This window comes from Eulemur rufifrons, chromosome 2, assembly GCF_041146395.1.
Source record: "Eulemur rufifrons isolate Redbay chromosome 2, OSU_ERuf_1, whole genome shotgun sequence".
Lineage (NCBI taxonomy): Eukaryota > Metazoa > Chordata > Mammalia > Primates > Lemuridae > Eulemur > Eulemur rufifrons.
This window is the reverse complement of record NC_090984.1, coordinates 112,133,392-112,155,117: the sequence shown is the minus strand read 5'-3', so window position 1 is coordinate 112,155,117 and position 21,726 is coordinate 112,133,392. Positions and strand designations below refer to the sequence as shown.

Below are 21,726 nucleotides of genomic sequence, written 5' to 3'. Positions count from 1 at the left end.
GCTTTTTTGTTCCTGCCGGCTCTAGCGTCATGACTAGGGCATGCTTGCTTCATCTGGGCATACATGCCCAGGTTGCAACTTGGGGGTCCATTGTAGCTGAAAAACACCTCATCACTGTTACATTTTATTTCAACATTGAACTAGATTGGACTAGTTCTACAGTTAAAACCTCTGGAAAGAATAGGGTTTGTTTTTAAGAGTAGAAATAAATGTAATACAAACAAGCAATTTATGTAAATATGACAATGGTATTACTTCTTTTAAGTTTATTTTTTGCTGCTTATATTATTTTTATGATTTATTCTGGTTTTCAGTGGTATTCTTAGGGTTCTTAAATTGTTTGGAAAATCCCATTTAGGGTAGTGGATGGAAATGGTTGTGTGAGTCTCCGGACCCTCATTCAGTTCAGCCAGAATAGCTTTCATTTATCTTATAGATAAAACTTCCATCTAAGCTTTTTCTGGAAGAGAAGAGTTTTACAATGAAAACATGCATCAGAAAATATGTTTGATAAAACCTTGCTCAAAGAATGCTGCTATTCACACTGACTTTGGGATGGAAACTTATTTAGAAATCACAGCTTACAGACTTGTACCTTTTGGAATGTTATTCAAATACACTGTATAAAATAGCAAGCAATCTTACTGGGGACCGTCTACGAATGGGACTAGAAAAACTAGACACATCCATAGTGATAAGTACAAATTTGACTGAAGTTGCTCTTCCTCCTCTCTAAGAATAAGAGAGAACTTCAGCGTGATGAAACTCAAGATTAATCTACTAGAGCAGCGGTCTCTAACCTTTTTTGGCATCACGGACTCATTTCATGGAAGACAATTATTCCATGGGATGAGGGTGGGGGAGGGGGCAACGAAGAGGGGGCGGGATGAGGCGGAGCTCAGGTGATGCAAGGGAGGGGGGCAGGGAACCGATGAGGAAGGGAATGGCTGTAAATACAGTTGAAGCTTTGATTGCTAATCCACTGCTCACCTTCTGCTTTGCGCCCCCTACCCTCTCCCTTGCCCCTGTTCCTAAGTTTCACAGAAGACAGTTGTTCCACAGACAGGGAGTGGGTGGGATGGCGGCAGAGCTCTGCTGCCCGGTCCTTAAATGGGGGTTCCTAACTGGGGCTTGGGGACTGCAGTATTGGGGGACAGGGATTCTCAGTCCTATTGCATTTTGAGAGCTGGTCTCTGTTTTCTAATAAGGATCTATTCATATTGCTTCCAGGGTGCCTTAGGACCCACTTGACCCTGTTGGAAAGATGAACTTGGATTGCCATTCTGATTCTCACCATATTTTCTAAAATGCCATAGTACTCTGTTTTAAGAAACCACCCGCTGAAAAGTATACCATGGATTTAATTAGAGCTCTTATTATTTGCCTCTTTTCTAAAAGAGCACATTTTTTGGAAATTTCCCAAGTTCAGAAAAGTTAGAATGTGAAAAGAGAGCTTGTGAAATTCTTTGTTCCTTCTTAATTATTCAGACAATAATATTGAGCTCCTGCTTCTGTGTGTCAGAGGGTTCCAAGTGCTTGGGGGCCTAGTGGAAAGCTTATTTGTGTCCATTTATCAAGAACTACTTCTGGTAGGAAATCTGACCCTCTTGATCCTGGATAAAATGATGTTTCCTTTTCTCTGCTCTTGATTTACATATAGGGCAATCCATCTAATTTGGTATGTACCTGCTTTCTGATTTTCTAGTACACCCTGTTAGTTTTGGTGTACCAGTGAATGTGTTTGCCACCTCAGGGTGAGGACTCCAACTTGTGCTTCTTTTAGGGTCCTCGTGGGGCCCAAGTATAGTATCAAGTACCAGAGTAGGAGCTCAGTGTGGGCTTTGTCAATTTATTTCCTATTAGAATTTAGCCTGTTACTTTTAATTTTTGTGGGTAGACAGTCCTAGAGGTAGATTTTATTTCCTCTCCTGTCCATAAGTGTGAAATACTTGAGAGTAGAATGGAATATTTCTTATTTCTACTTCTAGTATGATATAAAATATTAAGAATTTCAATATCTTCAATAAAGGCAGAATATTTAAAGACATTGGAAAATACTTAAAATGATAAGTTAAAGCATTTTACTGGTGTGTTTAATATGGTTCCCATTTTATTATGTTGTCTGCACAGGAAAATTCCTGGAAGAATGCATAGCAAACTAATAGTGGTTATTTCTGGGTGATACTATTTGACTATTTTTATTTCAGTTCTCCCCCCACTCCCGGATATTTCTGTGGTTAAACATAATTTTAAAGTCAGAAGGAAAATCCTATAAAACATTTTATCTCTTGTTTTTTTTTTTTTTCCTTTTTACATTCCCATGAGCTAGGTTATCTTAATGATAATGCTTTTATTATCCACAGGAGGCGCATTTCTGTTGAGAAATGACATTAAAACTATTGTGCAGAATGCTGATTTTTGAAGATACGTGAGCTATCTTGGTCATAATTCACTTGTAACCTTTCTTGTGTTTTGTTTATCATTCCAAAAGGTGTTAAGAAAAATGCTGAATGATCAAGGTCTCCAGCGAGTAAAAATCATAGCAAGTGATAATCTCTGGGAGCCTATTTCTGCTTCCATGCTGCTTGACGCTGAACTCTTAAAGACGATTGATGTTATAGGGTAAGGAATGTATTACTTTGAAAACTAGCAGTTTCTGATTGCTTGCTGTGGGTAGGACTGTGCCTTTGTTTTTGCCACCTTCTCCCCATTTGGTTACATTCTCAGAAGGTAGCTCTCTTGTATTAACTAAAGCATGCATAGCTCATAATTCATTACTTTCTCTTCAAATATATGTATTTTGGGATCTTTCTATGATAGTGAATTGTGTTGGTAACTTTTTAAAAAATATGTTGATGTTTGGAGTAATACAACAGGGTTTTGTTTAGATTAAGGGGCAGAGTAGTTCTGTATTTAATTGTAGAAATTATGAAGGCAATGTTGTGAAATTATTTCCTAATTCTTAGGTTTCCTGTGGCTGGGAGTTCTTGCATGAACACTTTTATAAAGCAATGGTTTGGTATGATCATTGACTGTAACTTTTATCATGTCTCCTTGGTAGTATAGTTTTGACCGCACTCCTTAATCCATTCTGTATTTCTTTCAAATTTTCTTCATCTCTTTATTCCTGTTTGCTTTTCTGTAATTTTATTCTCACTATCCTCTTTCCCTTATTGTGTTTTCCATAGTGTCTGTTTTGTCTTATGTTCCTTCTAGTTTAGTCTTCATTTCTAAAATGTTTTTTCTTTTTGGAAAATAATTCTACCATAATTCTCTCATTTTAGTTTCCCATATCTTTGTTGTCTAACAATTCATCTTAAAATTTTTTAATTGAACTATAACATACATACATAAATATGTGAAAATATGCAAATCATGGGGTATGAATAGGTTAGTGAATTACCACATAGTGAACATACGAACATACACCTTTATAACCATGGCCCAGAAAATTATCAGTACCTAAGAAGCTTTTTTCTTGGAAATCTTTCTAATCATTAACCTTCCTTTTTACCCTAAAGATAACCACTACTCTGACCTCTAACACCATAGACTATTCTGTCTGTTTAAAAACTTTCCTTAAATGACATCTTATAGTGGCTGTTATTTTAGTCAACATTATATTTTTAAGATTAACTCATGTCACCAGGTGTAGATATAGTTCATTTTAATTGTTTAGCATCCAATTGTAGGAATATACCACAACTTACCTGTCTATTCTTTGTTAATGGCCACTTGGATTGGTTCCATTTTTTGGCTATTGTGGTATATTGGAATTTTGTTCAGGAGATGTCTATTTCTTGGCTCTCACCTCCATAGGAAGAGTAAACCTTGCTGCCCCATTCATGTTGTGTTTGGTTTGTGTTGTATCTACAGATTTCTGTCTTGCAGTTACAGTCCTTTGTGGGATCTGTTTCCTCTGGGCCCCGTTTCCTACTGACTAAGTGTTGTTTCTCCCTCACTCTGAGTGTTGCTGCCTTATTCACTTACTCAATTTGGATTTGACTTCAAGCGGTTTATTTTCATGGTGAGGCTTTACTATTCTCGAAGGGATTGTTTTCTACCTTTTTCTGAATTGTTAAGGGCCTAAGCCTGTATTGTCTATACAGCCGCTAGACACATTTGTTTATGGAGCACCTGAAATGTGGCTGGTCTGAATTTAGGTTTGTTATAAGTGAAAAATACTCACTGGATTTTGAAGAGTTAATATAAAAAACCTAAAATATGTATAATTGTTTTATTTTGATTACTTGTTGAATGATATTTTATGTATATTGAGTTAAACAAAGTATATCAATCATTAAAATTAATTCCCCTATTTCCTTTTGCTTTTTAAATAAAATTAATTTTTTTTTCATTTATATGTTTTATCATGGTAAGAATATTTTGCTGTTTTTTAATGTGGCTACTAGACAATTTAAAATTATGTGTGTGGCTCACATCATGTTTTTATTGGACAAACCTGGTGTAACTGTCACAGTATTATTGTGTTTGATCTCTTAGTGAATTCACTATTTTTGGTGTTCACCCCCAACTTTAAGCTTGTGAAGATACTTCCAATTTAATGAGTTGTTATTCGGTGCTCCTGTTTAGAGTAGGGTCTGCTCGTTTAGGGCTGAGAACCTACAAGTTCCCTTTCACCTCCACAGTTTCCATAGACCATCTGCTGATCCTGGGCCAGTCCTGATGCTGTGGATCTCCTGGGGATTCCCTGTCGTCTAGTTTTGATGAGGATATTATCTTTGGGGTTTTCCCCCCTTATATCATTGGTTTGGTTTCAGGAGGAGTACTAGGGAGTTTCAGAAACTGGGCTAGTATCATGATCTGCCTTGTCCAGAAGGTCTAATTTTTTAACATATAACTACATTGCTTTGTTAGGAAACACTATAAAGTTGGTTTACTTTCAGTGATCTTAATTTTATTTCTCATTGAAGTTTGAAAAATCATGCTGTGAAATGATAGAGAAATTTTACGTGAACAAAATTATATTCTTACAGAGTATGAATTTTGTTACACTAGCAATACATTTGGACATTGGGAGAGACCCAGATTTTAGAATCGGTTCTGTCCTTCTTTGCTCAAATCATGTGCTCAGGTTTTGAACATAATAACAGTTTCATCATTTTCTGAATGAGAGATATACCACTTGTTTCTATAACTTCAGTAGAGATATAATTTCAGATTATAAAAATGATGTGTATTCATTGTAGAAAATTTGGAAAATGTAGGAAACTGTAAAAATAGAATTAGAATTTACTCGTAATTCTAACATCTATTGATCATTGGTAACACAATAGCATACTACTTTCCAGGCTTTTCTTTTTTTAAATATACAAATATATTTTAACCAGATACACCAAACATACATTTGGCTGAATGAAAACTAGGTGAGTCTTAAAAATGAATACTAGGCTGAGGCACCAAAGCTGAATATCATGGTCATAGAATGAAGTTGTGATATACAAGAATAAATCTAAAATGTAAAAAATGTATTAAATTTATATGATTAAAAACATCAGTAGTCAGATTTTCCAAGTTGAGCCTTTTAATGCCAAAACAAAAATTTCTTAACCTTGTTGGGTGCTAGGTTGCTTTTGGGGGTCTTTTTAGTGTAGATTTGCAATACAAGATAAATGCCTGAGTTCAGTGACTCAAAAATCCTGGTGGGACCTCATTTTTCTCTAATACTACTTTTTATATATTCTATATTGGATATTCTTTTCTTATTCATGAAATCGTGGGATGCCAAATTGATGTTGTGTTCTAATTCATCTTCCCAAGCAGGACGTTTTCTTAAAAGATTCATGACCTAAAATGGCATTAAGTAACTAAAAAGTAAAAAGTAAAGCAGGTCTTCACAATAATTCTTTTTTTTTTTTTTTTTTTAGACAGTCTCGCTCTGTCATCCTGGGTAGAGTGCAGTGGCATCATCATAGCTCACTGCAACTTCAGACTCCTGATCTCAAGTGATCCTCTTGCCTCAGCCTCCTGAGTAGCTGGGACTACAGGCATGCTCCATGATGCCCAGCTGATTTTTCTATTTTTAGTAGAGATGGGGTCTCACTCCTACTCAGGCTGGTGCTGGTCTTGAATTCCTGAGCTCAAGCAATCCTCCTGCCTCAGCCTCCCAGAGTGCTAGTATTACACACAATCATTCTTTTGATATTATGGACACTACTATACCAAACTACAAAGATTAGAATTATTATTAATATATAATCCAATCGCCATTATTCTGCCTGCATTAACGTTTTTGGTAAATAATTGTTGACCTAAAAAGTATACACTCTTATTCCTACAGTTATTTAGCTAAGGTGTTCTCATTATTGTATTAAGTGTCAATCTATTTTCTATTTTACATTTAAAATTTCTTAATTGTTTTTATTCCTATTATCAGGAGCTTCCATAGTCGTCATTATGGCAGTATTTTACTCTTGCAATAATAAACATGCATTTATACTTCAACTGACTGACTTGGCTCCCCTCAAATGCTAGAATTAAGAAGGGGTTAACTTTCTGGGGCAGTTTTTCAACCTCTGCGCTATTGATATTTTCAGTAGATAATTTTTTGTCATGCATCTGTCCTTGGCATTGTAGGACAGTAGGCAACATTTCTGGCCTCTGTTCACTAGATGCTAGTAGCAAATCTCCCCTGCTCCAGGTGAGACAACTGGAAAAAAAAAGTCTCCAGATATTGCGAGGTATCTATCCCCTCCCAGGACAAAATCACCTAGGTCGAGAACCACCACTGCTCTGAAATGGTAATTTCTAGTTTTCCCAAGGTAGTGTATTCTCTTTTTTCACAAAAGAACCATCTGTGAGTTTTTGTTTTGCTTTGCCTGAGAGTACATGCCAAGCTGTCTTTGTCTACTAGAGGAGAGGGTACTAGTTTATATGATAGACTCACTAGTTTTATTTTTGTCCCCCTCCTCCCTCCCTTCATACTGTCCCAAGCTCTCTAGCCGTCCTCGAGAAGCCCAAATCTTGTCTCCAATTCATTCTCCTCTTGGAGGCTGTGGCCTCCTCTGCTACCTCCATCCATCAAAATGCTTCCATCCATTTTGTGTTTTCCAAAAACAGATTGAAACTTCTCATCCATTGATGATCTTACTTACCATTCTAGGTGCTGTAGTGGGTTTATCCCCCTTTATTTTCTTTGCTGTCATTTTGAGACTGAAGCACAGGCTTACATTCATCTGTCATCTACCTGAGAGCTGCACAGTTGTTTTAAAATAGAAACCTTGGAGAAGACTTGTCTTTTTCTACCCTCAACAAATATATTTAAGTGCCATGTTCTGACCTTTCCCCATTGACTCCCAACTTTCTTTTCTAGGGCTCATTATCCTGGAACCCATTCAGTAAGGGATGCGAAGTTGACTGCGAAGAAGCTTTGGGCGTCTGAAGATTATAGCACTTTAAATAGTGACATGGGTGCAGGCTGCTGGGGTCGTATATTGAATCAGAATTATATCAATGGCTACATGACTTCGTAAGTTATTAAAAATCTTTTAGGGTTTTTATTATGCAAAATTTATATAATAAGTAGAAAAAATGAACTTCTATATTCTCACAACCTAGAATCAATGATTGTAAACATTTTGCCTTATTAGCTTCATCTACACCTATATCTATAACTAATCTATATCTAATCTGTGTCTGTTTTTCTATATTTGAATATAATAGTCTGCATTTAAAATGTTGGGTTTATTGAAGTATAATTTGTATATAGTGAAATGTGCAGCTCTCCGATTTTTGACAGGCTACATGTTTTTAATGAACATTTATAAAGTAAATTACTTTATATATCTTGATACTTCACAATATATAAATATTTGAGGACATGTCTCCAAAACATACAGATATTCTTCAATATGACCACAGTATCATTTTCATACATAAGGGTATTTTAAAATATTTCTAATACCCCATTTCTAGTCACATTTTCCTAATTGTCCCCCCAAATGTCATTTATAGTTATTTTTTAAAAGGAAGATCTAGTCAGGCACCATGCATTGCATTTGGAGCTTATGCCCTTCAAGTCTCTTTTAATCTAGAATAGTTTCCTGAATCTTCATTTTTTTATGACAGTGATCTTTTGAGAGGACCAGTCCGGTTATCTGGTGGGCTGTCCACTTCCCATCTGCCTGACTGATTCCTCATCACTGAACTTGTGTAATTGTTGGTTTACAAAACAGAGGTTCTTAAGTGAGAACACTACTCTTTTTATTTCTAACGGAAGTATTTTCTTAAATGCTTTGAAAAATACTTTAATTTTAATTAAGTTCAAATTAGCTTTCTAAAACAATGATAAATAGAACAAAAGCAAACCAATACATATATTTTTGTGACATTAACGTGAGTTGCTATATATTGCATTTATTCTTATATTTTTGAAAGAAAAGATAGAAAAGATGCATATCATGGAGAGTTTGGTTGTAATAAATTGATATTAAAAGTAATGCATGTTCATGGCAGAGAATTTAGAAACTGAAGATAAGTACAAATAAGGAAACAAAATCACTCATAATCTTACCACCCAAAAATAACCATCCTTAAAAATTTTGGTGTATATCCTCCTATTTATATTTATATGTATACATTTTTAATACAAAATTGAGACCATATTATATAATCTGTTTCATAAGCTGCTCTTCACTTAACATGGCATTATGACCTTTTTTTCATATTTAAGTATATTTCCACTTCGTCATTTTGAATGCCTGTGTGTATTCTGTTACATAAATCAGTATTTCCCAAACTTGCCTTGTCTTAGGAAGCACCTGAGACACTTGTTCTACTGATTCCTCAGCAGCTGCCCAGACTGACTGAGTTGGAATCTACAGGGAAGGCTCCTGGGATTCTGTCTGTCTGGTCAGTGCCCCCAGGTGATCTGATGCCACACAAGTTTGGGAAACGCTAGAAAATATTAAATATATTATACCTCATTGAATATTCCCCTCTTCTTAGAAATAGTAGTTGTCTCTATTTTAATTAATAGCTTTGTACAAACTGAAGTGATCAATTGTATACAAATATCTTCACACACACCTGTGATTATTTCCTTAGGATGTATGCTTAGAAATGGAATGTCTGGGTCAGAGAGATATATAGGTTTTGAAGGCTTTTGTACATATTTTAGAAAATTCTCTTCTGAAAGTTTGTCTCAAGTTATACTTCTATCACTAGCCAGAGAGGATACCAGGCATCTTGCAAACCATGGGAAAAATCATGAAAACTCTTGAAATGTTCACTGGTAGTTAAGGTTTTTTGAAAATTGGGACCATTATTTCTGCTTGGTGTTGACAGAATTAGAAAGCTTTGATTTGCTAAGAATGCCAGTCTGTCATTTTATGACGGATGAGGACTTGATGAAAAATTAAAATTCTGTGGGTAAGCTCTGTTTTTTTTAGCTGTGAGGACCCAACAGTACCAGATTTGAGAACTTCTTTTTTGCCCTTGTATTTTCTGAGAACCACAGAGTCACAGTCTTAGGGTTCAGCACCTGCTGTGGACTATTAGTGCCTGATCATCTGAAAGAGTGGGCCAAAAAACAGACCAGAGGCTGATCCAATTACTACTTACAGACGAAGCAGAGTAAGAGCAATACTACAGCCCAGACCATGTTCTGTACGCTTCATGTGCATTTGTACATTTAATCCTCACGACAGTCATGTGAGCTAGGTACAATTATTATCCTCATTTTACGGATGAGGAAACTTAGGTCTAGAGAGGTTAAGTTGTGGAACCATGGTTTGAACCCAGGCAGTCTGACTCTAAGAGTTCTCAGTTCTAAAACTTTGGAACAGTTCAGACTCAAGTTCATAAAAATTATGACATGAGACTGGGCTATTAAGAAGGCTGACTGTCGAAAGGAAAATAGGTATGGACAAAGCCTTAATTGTATTTGACTCAAATTTGTGACATGTCCGGTACTGGTAGGGCATGATTCATCTTCTGGCTACACCATTGTTTAGTAAAAAAACTTGTACATCCCATAAGGCATTTGTATTTTTTTATTATGTGATTCACCATTAAAAATATTTAAAGGCATCCAAGGCTGAATTTTTCAAAATGTGAGTGAATTTAGGCAAATTATATTTTCTTGGTTTGGGTGGTCATTTTACGGTCATTTACATACATTTATATAACTGTGATAAGGTTTTTTTACTCTAGGTTTTTAGACATTGACATTTTTATCACAAGTTATTTTGGTGTTTCTCTTTTCTCAAATGTATCTTTTAGCACAATCGCTTGGAATTTGGTGGCTAGTTACTATGAACAGTTGCCATATGGGCGATGTGGCTTGATGACTGCCCAGGAGCCATGGAGTGGGCACTATGAAGTAGAATCTCCTGTCTGGGTGTCAGGTATGGTTCCGATTCCATCCCTGATTCCCTAAATTCCTCTCTAAGAGATAAAACAGAAAACACCTAGGGGAGATTATATAAACTGTGTGTGTGTGTGTGTGTGTGTGTGTCTGTGTTTTAAATGTATATCTCAATTTTAAGGAAGATTTGCTAGTGTTTTATAAGACTATTTGGGGTAACTAGACTACTTTTTGTATTTCATTCTTTTTTTTTTTTTTTTTTTTTTTGAGACAGAGTCTCACTCTGTTGCCCGGGCTAGAGTGAGTGCCGTGGCGTCAGCCTAGCTCACAGCAACCTCAAACTCCTGGGCTTAAGCGATCCTACTGCCTCAGCCTCCCGAGTAGCTGGGACTACAGGCATGCGCCACCATGCCCGGCTAATTTTTTGTATATATATATTTTAGTTGTCCATATAATTTCTTTCTATTTTTAGTAGAGACGGGGTCTCACTCTTGCTCAGGCTGGTCTCGAACTCCTGACCTCGAGCGATCCACCCGCCTCGGCCTCCCAGAGTGCTAGAATTACAGGCGTGAGCCACCACGCCCGGCCTGTATTTCATTCTTGATTATTCTAAGACCAGGCTCTTAGAAAAGAATAGGACAGGAGGAGGGGGAGGGGAAGGAGGAGAGCTGTCTAGTGATGGAGAAAGAAATAAATGATCATCTAAGTGTACAGTTACAAATTTTGATAATTGCTAATAAAATAATGTCCTTGCAAAGATTCATTCCAACTCAGAGTATCTAAAAGTCTTAAAGTTAGTTTTAGAGTCACTTTGTTCTTTTATATTAATATAGTTTTGTTGATTAGAATAGTGTGCTAACACAATCAAAGGTGGGTGATTAACACATACTATATTTTGTTATTAAATGAATAAATGTAAAAGTTACATGAAATATCATGGCTTTAGATTGTTCTTTAAATCCACTGATGTATGTTGTTAAAAGGTAATTTTTAGAAAAGGTAAAATCATGACTCATATAGATTAAAAAAAATGAATACATGCTGAAGATTTATGTTACTTATGTGATAGGAGGGAACTGGGCAGATGTTAGAACCAGTTCAAAAGGGAAAGTGAACATAGCATAAGTTTTTGTGGAGTAAAGGAATTTGAGATGAATTGCACATGGAAGCAAATTTCCCACACAGAGGGGAAATCAATTAAATCCCTGCCAAATAAGACATAATTTGTATAGCTCAAAGACAATGAACAGGGCTGTAGATAATACATTCATTGTTATTGAAACACAAAAATTTTTCTGCAGTATCATTCATTAGTCACAAGGAAAGTTAAGATCATGCAGACAATGGATTGCATGGTAATACTTTTTTTTTATGAAGGCATACAACCATACTATAATAATAATATAATTTAAACAAAATTTTAGAAATATGTTGCTGATAAATATTGAAGTTTTTTTACAAATATTTTTTTAAAAGATCATTTGTGACTATTTTGTTTTAAAATAATAATCTTTTCAAAAAAATCAATTTCTTTAAAAGTTAGATGCTTTCAGAGGAAAATTATGAATTCAAAGTGAATTTATTTTTATTTTAAACTCGTATTTTGGTGGTTTTCTTTTTTAGTTGATGTGTTCTCAGAGAGATTTGTAATCATGAAATTAATCATGATATTATTCTAAACTTCTTAAATTGTTCTTCCAAAAATATGGAAAAATTAAGCTGGACTTGTATGTCTTGGTTGGTTAACCCCTTAAATGTTGAAATTGTTCGTCCCACATTATCTAGATGAGCTAACATACTCTTTCAATTTTGTGACTTTTTTGGGGAGTTGGGATGTGTAATATTGCTTAGTTTCTTTTCAGGACCAGCTTAGGAGGTGACCAGTAACTATATATTTTATGGAAATAAATTTGTTTGAAACCATAAAACTTACTTTTGGAAATGCATTATTAACTTTTTTTAACTTCTTCTTTTGGTAGCTATATTAGGTTGGGTTAAATAGAGATGAACAAAGGTTAGGAGGCACTAACTTTATTTTGTTCTTGAAAAATAAGACTAATCTTGAACTGACAGGTTCATTTATTTTTACTCGTTATCCCAAGAATCTTTCTGCAATTTGTAGTGTTTAACTGGATTACTTATTTAAAAATTAAAACATGAGGTTGGCAGGTTTTTCCTCTAAAATAGAAAATAGCTTGTTAGAATCAATCAGACTGAAATTGGTAATACAGCTTTATGTTGCTGTTGAAGAAACCCTGTTACCATTTTTGTCTTACATGGATCTTTCTCTGCTTTTCTATAGCTCACACCACTCAGTTTACTCAACCAGGTTGGTATTACCTGAAGACAGTTGGCCATTTAGAGAAAGGAGGAAGCTATGTAGCTCTGACTGATGGCTTAGGTAACCTCACCATCATCATTGAAACTATGGTAAGTTTTTGTTGTTGCTATTGGATTAGCTCATCTCTTTAGTATTGGAAAAATAACATAATGCAAAACTGAACACCTTATACAGACAGATGTCAAGATCTTACAGCTTTCAATTAAAAATTTTAGCCATGAGTTAGTAAAACATAGCAACATAACTTACTGATTTACATAAAATAGTTAGTTCTAATCTTTTCTCCACTTGGTGTTTCTGGCAAATGGGACAAATTAAGGTTACTTTTTTGCCAATATTTGTGGAGGAGGCCTTTAAGATCTTCCCTTGCCCTGGTATGTAATCTTATGGAGGTTGTGGCTTTTTCCTTTTTCAGCCTAAGGCAGTTGCTTCTGGGGGACCTTGAGTCAGTTGAGAGCAGGGGACCTAGAGTTCAAGTGCTTGAGGAGCTGGAGTGGGAAGAGACAAGGTCTGGCAGCAGGGGACAGAGGGATGGGAGGAGGTGGGGGCTTGAAGGGAGGCATATCAAGGATTCAGGGGAATTGAATGGGAGAGTGAAGGCAAAAGGAGGAAGGAGGAGCAGAAGCACATGGAAAGAAAAGGGCTTAGAGGTGCCAGTTTGGGGAGATCTCAAGCTTCCTAAAGAGGTCAATGAAGTTCTAACAAGAAGGAAGTAGACAGAGTTGTTAGAACATACAGTCATCAGGGCTTTGAGAGAGGTTTCAGTTGACTGAGAAGTTCCCATGGGAGAAGCAGGATCCAAAAGAGCGAACAGAGAGGCCTTAAAAAATATCTATCTATCTATATCTGATAATATACATATTATCAGATTTTAACCAGGACAAACAATAAGTGTTCCTGGCAGCATTGAACTCCTTTTTAAACTAAATGTATCTATCAGGTTTCTCAAAACCAAAATCAATAAGCCTTTTATGATCTACCATGGCTGAAAGAGGAATCTTCAAAAGAGAGTATAAAAAGATGCAGCCCTTGTAAGATCTAGAAGTACTCCCAAAGATAGGCAAAAGAAAGATAGACACAGATAACCTTTTCGCTCCCTTCTCCCCCAGAGCTGGTAACGGTCGATATGCTAGCTACAAATGGGGTGTGACCAACATTTTTGTCTGGCCATGTTCTTGGGGCCCCCAACTCGAAATTGGCTGCCTACACGCACAAACTAATAGCTCATTAATAGTTCCCGACAGGCGGAAAGTCAAGTCAAGTTCCCAGGACACAAAATGAGACAAACAGGAAAGCAGTAGTTGTCCCTGGGAGGGAAAGGATCCTTGGAAAACAATTATAACAAAAATTAATCGGTGTGTGCCATAAATGTATCTGGAGTTTAGCTGTGAATTCAAAATTTGATTCTGTTGAAATGTCATTGAGCTTTGCTCTGAGTAGGCACATACAACACGTGTTCAATAGAGGTTATTAAAAAAAAGTCTTTTCAAATTTGAAATAAACTCTTGTTTGTTACCTAATGTGTACTATTTCTGTTAATCTTGGGGCATTAACTATTTAACTTTTTTCCCACTAACATAGCTTGTACATCATTTGTATAACTGACGTTTTTTTTTCTTTTTCAGAGTCATAAACATTCTGTGTGTGTACGGCCATTTCTTCCTTATTTCAATGTGTCACAACAATTTGCCACCTTTGTTCTTAAGGGATCTTTTGTAAGTAAATGTGTGTGACTTTTATTTTGATTTTGATTTGAGAATTTATGTATTCTGTCACAGGCTACCAGTTCTTATGTGGAGTCGTATATTATGAACTATTAATAGTTTTCATATGAATAGACAAGGGCCCTGGTGTCTTCTATCTCCTGATTGGCTTTAGTAAAATGGGACGGAAGACAGTAGGAGGTAAAGCTCTCTGTGGCTTTGAGGAACACGCACAGGGAAGAGAGTTATTCTTGGCAGCGGAAGCATTGTATGGTCTAGGGAGCTGTCAAGCACTGATCTTTGACAGTACGCTATACCAAAAAAATTTTTAAAGGCACCAGATTCTTGCTATTTCTACTGATTGTTAGATTTGAATTGAGAAAATACAGTGCCCTTTTTGATGATTAATGGCAGAGGGATAGTTTTTTAATACCAAAGAATACTTAAGCTTTTAACACAGTTACAAAAAGTATTTTTGAAGCAAAGACTTTTTAAATATTTGCCACAATTCTTTAGTGTTTATAGAAAATAAAGTATTTGCTTGAACAGTGTTTTCCTATTTTCAAAAAAGTTACTATTAATATTTAAAATTTGAGGTGGGTCTTTTGGTAAATAGAAATAGAGTATACATTGTCATTGGCTATTCTTGCTGGTATGGATTTTGGAAATCCTCAAGGAGGATTTGGTGAATCATTCAGATGTGCTTTTTTTGTCTTTTCTTTCCAGAGTGACATACAGGAGCTACAGGTGTGGTACACCAAACTTGGAAAACCATCTGAAAGATTTCTTTTTAAGCAACTGGATTCTCTATGGGTAGTTTTAAAATAAATTCCTATATTTGGGGCATTGCAACAGTAAAACAGTAAAAGGGAAAAGAAATTTGATTAATGAATTAAGAATTTTTAATTTATTTTTCTATGGCTGAAGCAAAGCAGAGATAAAGTTATTCCCCCAATTTTTTTTAATATAAATCCCCTTAAAAGCAGTACAGAAGTTTGTGTATATATTATAGGCATATTTTATTCTTTGATACTTAGTCTGTATTGGCAAATGGTGCCACCATCACCTGGCTGCACAAGTCAGAAATTTAAGTCTCATTTGTTAAGTCTCATTTGAGACTTTGTCTTTCCCATTCATCTTCTCTATCCCACCATTGGTCAAGTATAGACAGTTCTGTCATTCACATGTTTTTCTTACCCATTGCTTATTCTCCTTTCCCACTGCTATTGCTTGTTTCAGTTCCTCGTTAACTCTTTCCGGGATTTCAGAAATGACCTCTGCTTTTCCAGCCCCCAGCCTGACTTTCTAGGCCGGCCACCACACTGCCACCAGAGTGGTATGTCTGAAATGCAGGTCTGATTTTTGTCAACACCATGCTCAGAACACCTCAGTGATTCTTCCTAGAAGTGTACGTTCCTTAGGATAACACATGACCTTCATCTCCCCTCATGAGGTAGAAGACTATTTTCTTCTTCTATGCATATCCTACTGAACTGGCCTCTCTTCGCAGATTAAACTTCTTACATTTTTCAAAGCATGGTGTGCCTGTCCATTTACCTCTTTGACTTGGCACGTACTTTTTCCTTCTCCTGGAATGGCTTCTCCTCATATCTTTGTCGTCTTAGGAGATCCTACTTAAGTGTCACTTCCGCTGAAGGTTCCCCACCAGTCTTAGCTCAAGCCTATGTGACTATGGCTTTACCTAGTTGAACAGGTTTCCCGTTACATTGGACACTTTGAAGATTGGGGCCCTGCCTTATTTATCTTTATATCCCAGATGCCTATTGTAATTCTTAGCTAACCATGATGGCTTCTCAGGAAGAGTTTCAAAGAATGAATGGTGCAAGTAAGCACAATGACTTCACCTTACTGACACAAATGTGCCACTTTTCATGGTAATTATTAATGTTATGATAGTCAACTAGTCACTATCAATGATAGAATATCAAGTTCTAAAAAAAAGAACAGTTTCTATTTTTTGTATAACATATTGCTGGAAATAGCATAATAAAATTGATTTTGCCCATAGGAACAATACTGATCATTTGGGCTTATTCCTGAACCAGAATATAGCATCAGGTATTTCATAGAACTGACCATCAATTTTCTATTAAAACAAAGATCATGACTCCTTTAATTTAAAGTAGAAAAAAACTGCACAAAGTTTCATAAAATGGGCATAAATTTAATGTCTCCATTGATTATGTGAGGGATCCCGGTGTCTTCAGAGGTCTACATTTAGCGTAGAACCATTATGATATAGGAAGTGTTTCCCATTGGTCACACACTGAGTTAAGCACTTTATAAACATTATGTGGTTTAATTTTCACAACAGCCCTATTAGGTATGTATTTTTTTCCTCATTTGGTAGGTGAGATTGTAGCTTAAAGAGATTAAGTTACCAACATCGTAAGTGTGACATAAACCTAACTAGCTAATTGAAATATATATTGGACATATGATGAGTGGGATGTTTCTTTCTCAATTGTAAAAGTATTTCTGTGATCAACAGCTGAGTCAACAGGGAGATTTTTATGAATTTTTCTATCTTAGTAAAGTCTAATAGAGAAATAAACAGGTCTCTTAGTTACGTGTGTTTAATATACACAAGCTTTAAAGAGCTTAAAGTGTAATGGAAAAGAATAGACTAATAGAAAAAGATCTGGGGATCATCTAGTCCTTTTTCTCATGAAGTATAATTCTTTAAAAAGCCTTTCTATAAAATATAGTTTTATAGTTTAAGACTTTAAAATACTGAAGAAAAAAGATTCCAAGGGCCTTGGTATTGGTGTGTCTTTCACAAGTGTTTAGGAAGTTCTAACAGAAATGAGTTGGGTTTTTCTTTAAGCTTATTTTTTTTTAAAGCTATTTTGCCCTAATGGGAAGAACCATAGCACCCGGCCTTTAATACAGTGGTGTCTTCTTTTTCAGCTCCTTGACAGCGAAGGCAGTTTCACCCTGGAGTTGCAAGAAGATGAGCTGTTCACGCTCACCACTCTTACCACCGGTCGCAAAGGCAGCTACCCACCTCCCCCCAAATCCCAGCCCTTCCCAAGTACCTATGAGGATGATTTCAATGTTGGTAAGTATTTTTCACTAAAATGTAACGTGGTCTCGATCACTTCAGCAGTAGTGGGTCTATTTCTACCTGTCAAACTGGGTGCATGAGGAAGTGGCTGTCAAAAGCAGGTTTAGTTAGCTCTCAAATCTCTTTGTGGTAAAAGGAGATATAATTTTTAAATTACCTCAGAGTAAATCTCAATTTGAGGACCCTGTATTTTTCAATGCCAGAAAAAATGTAGAGCTCATTGTCAGAGTGAAAGTTGTAATTCTAAATTGTTTTTGGTGAAACAAGCTTTGCAACTTTGCTATTGCCCGTTTAGCCATTATTAGAATCTTCCTATTGTGTGGAGGTTAAGGCACATTCATATGTGTCTTTCCACAGTGCTGGGTGAACTGAGTGCTTATGGGCAGTTATGTTATCGTTGGAAATCCAACTCATTTTATACCCTCTCATTGTGCCTGAGAGTTTTCTCATTAGAGCTCTCCTGGTGTTCTAGGAAGATCTGGGCTAAAGTTGTCAGAATAGTTTTTGGTTAGAGGTAATTTTGGAAAACCATTTGGAAAAAAGTTAGAGAACGTGGTCATTGTGGTTATATTCCTAGATCACTCCGTAAGCAACAAAATTTGTAAACTAGTAGATGGTGGTGTATAGGATTATGGCTCTCACAGACAGGGTCAGGTAGGTGGCTCTATAATCGGCTCCTAAAATCTGAAGCTCTAGGAAAGGAATAGGGAGAAAACTGGCATTGCTACAGAGTGAGTTGAACCTCCTGTTGGCTACAGAGCTGCATATTTCACCAAAGATGGAAACTCCTCTGACCTCTCTGGGTCACTGCCACGGGGCCTCAGCTTCCTTTCTCAGGAAATGATCTAGTTAAGTAGAATATAAGGCCTTTGGATATTGGAGTCCTCTCAAATCTCAACTATCTGGATAATATAGACAACAGTGACCCTCAGGGGAGATTGGTGGCTTGTTGTCCTGCAACTCTTTGAAATGGCCTCTTATATGAATCCATTAAATTGTGAAACACACATGTCTTTGCAATCTGTTTCACAATTCACTGTTGGCAGAGGTGACTGTTCTTGACTTCAGTAGGTAAGGAGTGTGTGTGGGATATGACCTAGTTAATGACATTAGAGAACTTTGCAGCACCAAATTAATATTCTGTGACCCTGAAGACTAAGAGGCAATTCTAGACCTTCCAGTCTAAACTGTAATATTTTATTGGTTACAAAACAAAATAAAAACTAAAGGTAAAAATTATAAACCAAGCTCCAGAATTACTTGATAGGGTTCTTAAATATCTCAAATGAGGTAATGAATGTGTAAACACTTGGAAAAGCAGGCAGTGGAACTAAGTGTAAGATATGACTAAAATTGTTTTCCAATAGCCTTTGTTATTGTAAGACTGTAATTAAATTTTTAATTTAGTAAAACTAAAAAGGGATTGATAGCTTAGGTCCCAAACTGGTTTTTGCTCCAGGTTAGAAGCAGAAGAAAATCTGTAGCTTCTGTCTTGGATGTAGCAAGCCTTTTTAGTGTTCTTTCAGCTGATAATTGTGACCAGTGATTTGGAACCTTGCTTGACAGATACTAGAAATAATGAAACTGTCCCTTATTGAGCCCTTTTGAGGTACTGGCTTATGTACATGTTATCTTCTCTCATTTAATTCTCCTGTCTTCTTGCCCACCTAGAAATGCAGAAAATGGACATGCAAGGCAGTTAAATAACTCGCCAGGGTGACAGAGTGAGCTGATTCTGAACCTAGGTCTGACTTAATCCTGACCTTTCCTCTTCACAAAATGCCTGGATTAAATGTTACTCAGAATCTGTATGTCAGACCCATCATCTAGTTATTTAATATTGGTGACACCCAAATCAGTATCTCTTCATTAGGCCTAACCCCCCAAACTTTGATTATTAGTATTATTTACTTATTTAAAAACTTCAAAAGTGGTTCAGAATGTACCATACAATGTCAGTGAGGAGAGATTCTGTAAGGAGTTGATGCTAAACAGAGAATTTATTGTGTTCCAAATAGATTACCCATATTTTAGTGAAGCTCCGAATTTTGCTGATCAGACTGGTGTATTTGAATACTATACGAATATCGAAGATACTGGAGAGCATCGCTTCACACTACGCCAAGTTCTCAATCAACGACCCATCCTGTGGGCTGCTGACGCATCCAACACGATCAGTGTTATTGGAGATTACACATGGTATGTAAGATTGATGTCCTCAACGTGGATCTGGATGAAATAACCTTGTAATATTCTCAGGTACATTTTGAACTGAAGAGTTTTCAGTGGTCCTCCTTATTCATGAGCCTAATAGATGTGCAATTATTGTTGAGTATCTTGATGCCCACCAAGCTGCAAATTGTTTTGCTGCCTCAGTGTCCTTCCCTCAGATTTCCCCAATTTAATAGTGGCAGGAAAAGTTTGATTTTAATATAAAAGCTGACGATTTTGGACCCAATTATAATTTAATATTTATTTATAAGTAGACTTCGTGGTTCTCATGTTGTTTTTAAGTTTTTGTTTCGCTGGAGAGGTGATTTGTTGGTCTGGTGCTGCCCCCTGCTGGATCACCACTGTCTTAGCCTTTGTAGAAAATCTGTTTACCAGGTGACAGCAGATGGCAGCAGCAAAGAGCAAATCAGCTTTATTTGTGTAGTAGTGAATTTAATTCTTTAAGTATCTGGTAAAGGATCAAGTTGTATTTCTTATTCACTTAAAATATAATGGCCAATCCAAAACTTCACCTTCTCCTTTAGTTTTGGAATGTCAATGTGTTGACATTATTAAACTTGTTTTAGGTGTTTCTTTTCTGTTTTTTTGTACAACTAGTATAATTCCACTGTGGGAAGAAACCCCCACACAAACATTCCAGATTTAGAGATAATAACTGGTTAATGCCAAGCCAGCTTGGAAATTGGATAAGGAAGAGAAAATAATTCTGAAAAGAGCCTTGAACTGCCTCTCTGTGGAAAGCTGCAGAAAGTCTATCCCTTCTGTGTTGCCTTACTCCCAGGCATAAATCCTGATTCTAGTCCCAAATTCTGACATAGTCTCGAGGAACTTTCATTTATCTAGAGTCTCTGGAACCCTCAGAGGACCATGGAGAGTTACTGAGGTGCAGTGAAGAATTCTTGCCTAATTTAGGATGACTTTGGTGGCTTGTCTTTTTACACAAAAAAAGTGGTATTTACCCCTGTTGTCTCTGAGGTGGACACCACCTGGATTTTCTAATCATGGCTTGGAGTCTGTGACTTCCTCATTTATGACTAGTGGTCTTATTGTAAGACAGGTGGCTGGGTTTAAGTGTCCACAGTGTTGGCCTCATTATTGTTATCACCAGTTTAGAAGCCAGCCACCATTGAAAACCTTTAACTTTTCTGTGACAACCCCTATTTCCCATGCCCATGAATATTATAGAGTGCTCTTTCTCAGCTGAAACTCTCTTATTTTTGTGGGACTCCACTCCCTTAATTGTAGTAGAAAGATGCGATATAGTGTCATCTAAAGATTAACCAAAAAAAATCTTGAAATGCTTGAAGATTTAACACTATTTAAATAGCAATGCTCAATCTTTACTAGGACTTCTTGCAGTGGGGAAGGAGGTAGGGAAGAGAAGGATGAAGGGCAGTTTGGAGAGAGGGAGAGAGTGACACATTCTGAAAGAAAAGGAATCCTGACCAGCAATGATGTGTGTCAAGAAAGGACTGTTTTCATCTTTCCGAAGCCCTATTTTCATTGTTTTATTCTACTGCTCAGGAATATGCAGTGTCTCTCTGCTGCTACCAAATCAGCTCTACACCTCTGTGCCTGTCATCCAAGACTCTTTATACTTTGGTCTTACCTATGGATTATGTGTTATTTTCCAATATTCCATCCTCTGTTCCACCAGATCTGCTTAGAGATCCATACAAATCCCATGTTCATTTCTGTTCTTAGGCTGCTGTGTCCACTTGTTTTGGGGAAAGGAGGGAATGAAAACTGGGTAATACTAGACACTTTTATGGACTTCCCACAACTCCCTTATGGTGAAGATATCATCCTCCCTATGTTGTAGATTGAGAAACTGAGGCTTTGGAGTAAGATTTACCCAAGATCCCATACTTGGAAGTGGCAGAACCAGGGTGAGAAGCCAGGTCTGTCTGGATCTATAGCCCATGCTCATTTGTTGATGCCTCACAGCCTCATTTTAATCAGTGTTGTCTTCCTAAGGGTTAGAAAGGGAAGATAGTTTAGTTTATCTGTAGTGCTTTTCTGGTAAATCAGCTCT

At 36.6% G+C, this 21,726-nt stretch overlaps 1 protein-coding gene across 3 annotated transcripts in view; it reads left to right on the top strand.

Moving 5' to 3' along the window:
• GALC (galactosylceramidase) overlaps positions 1–21,726 on the top strand; it is a 48,522-nt gene that overhangs the window by 13,650 nt on the left and 13,146 nt on the right. For all 3 annotated transcript variants that reach the window (XM_069465194.1, XM_069465193.1, XM_069465195.1), the window contains 8 exons: positions 2,492–2,622; positions 7,334–7,489; positions 10,243–10,367; positions 12,630–12,757; positions 14,294–14,383; positions 15,098–15,184; positions 17,303–17,453; positions 19,478–19,658. In XM_069465194.1, the coding sequence (XP_069321295.1) occupies positions 2,492–2,622; positions 7,334–7,489; positions 10,243–10,367; positions 12,630–12,757; positions 14,294–14,383; positions 15,098–15,184; positions 17,303–17,453; positions 19,478–19,658 (1,049 nt within the window). The remainder of the gene's footprint in view (positions 1–2,491; positions 2,623–7,333; positions 7,490–10,242; positions 10,368–12,629; positions 12,758–14,293; positions 14,384–15,097; positions 15,185–17,302; positions 17,454–19,477; positions 19,659–21,726) is intronic.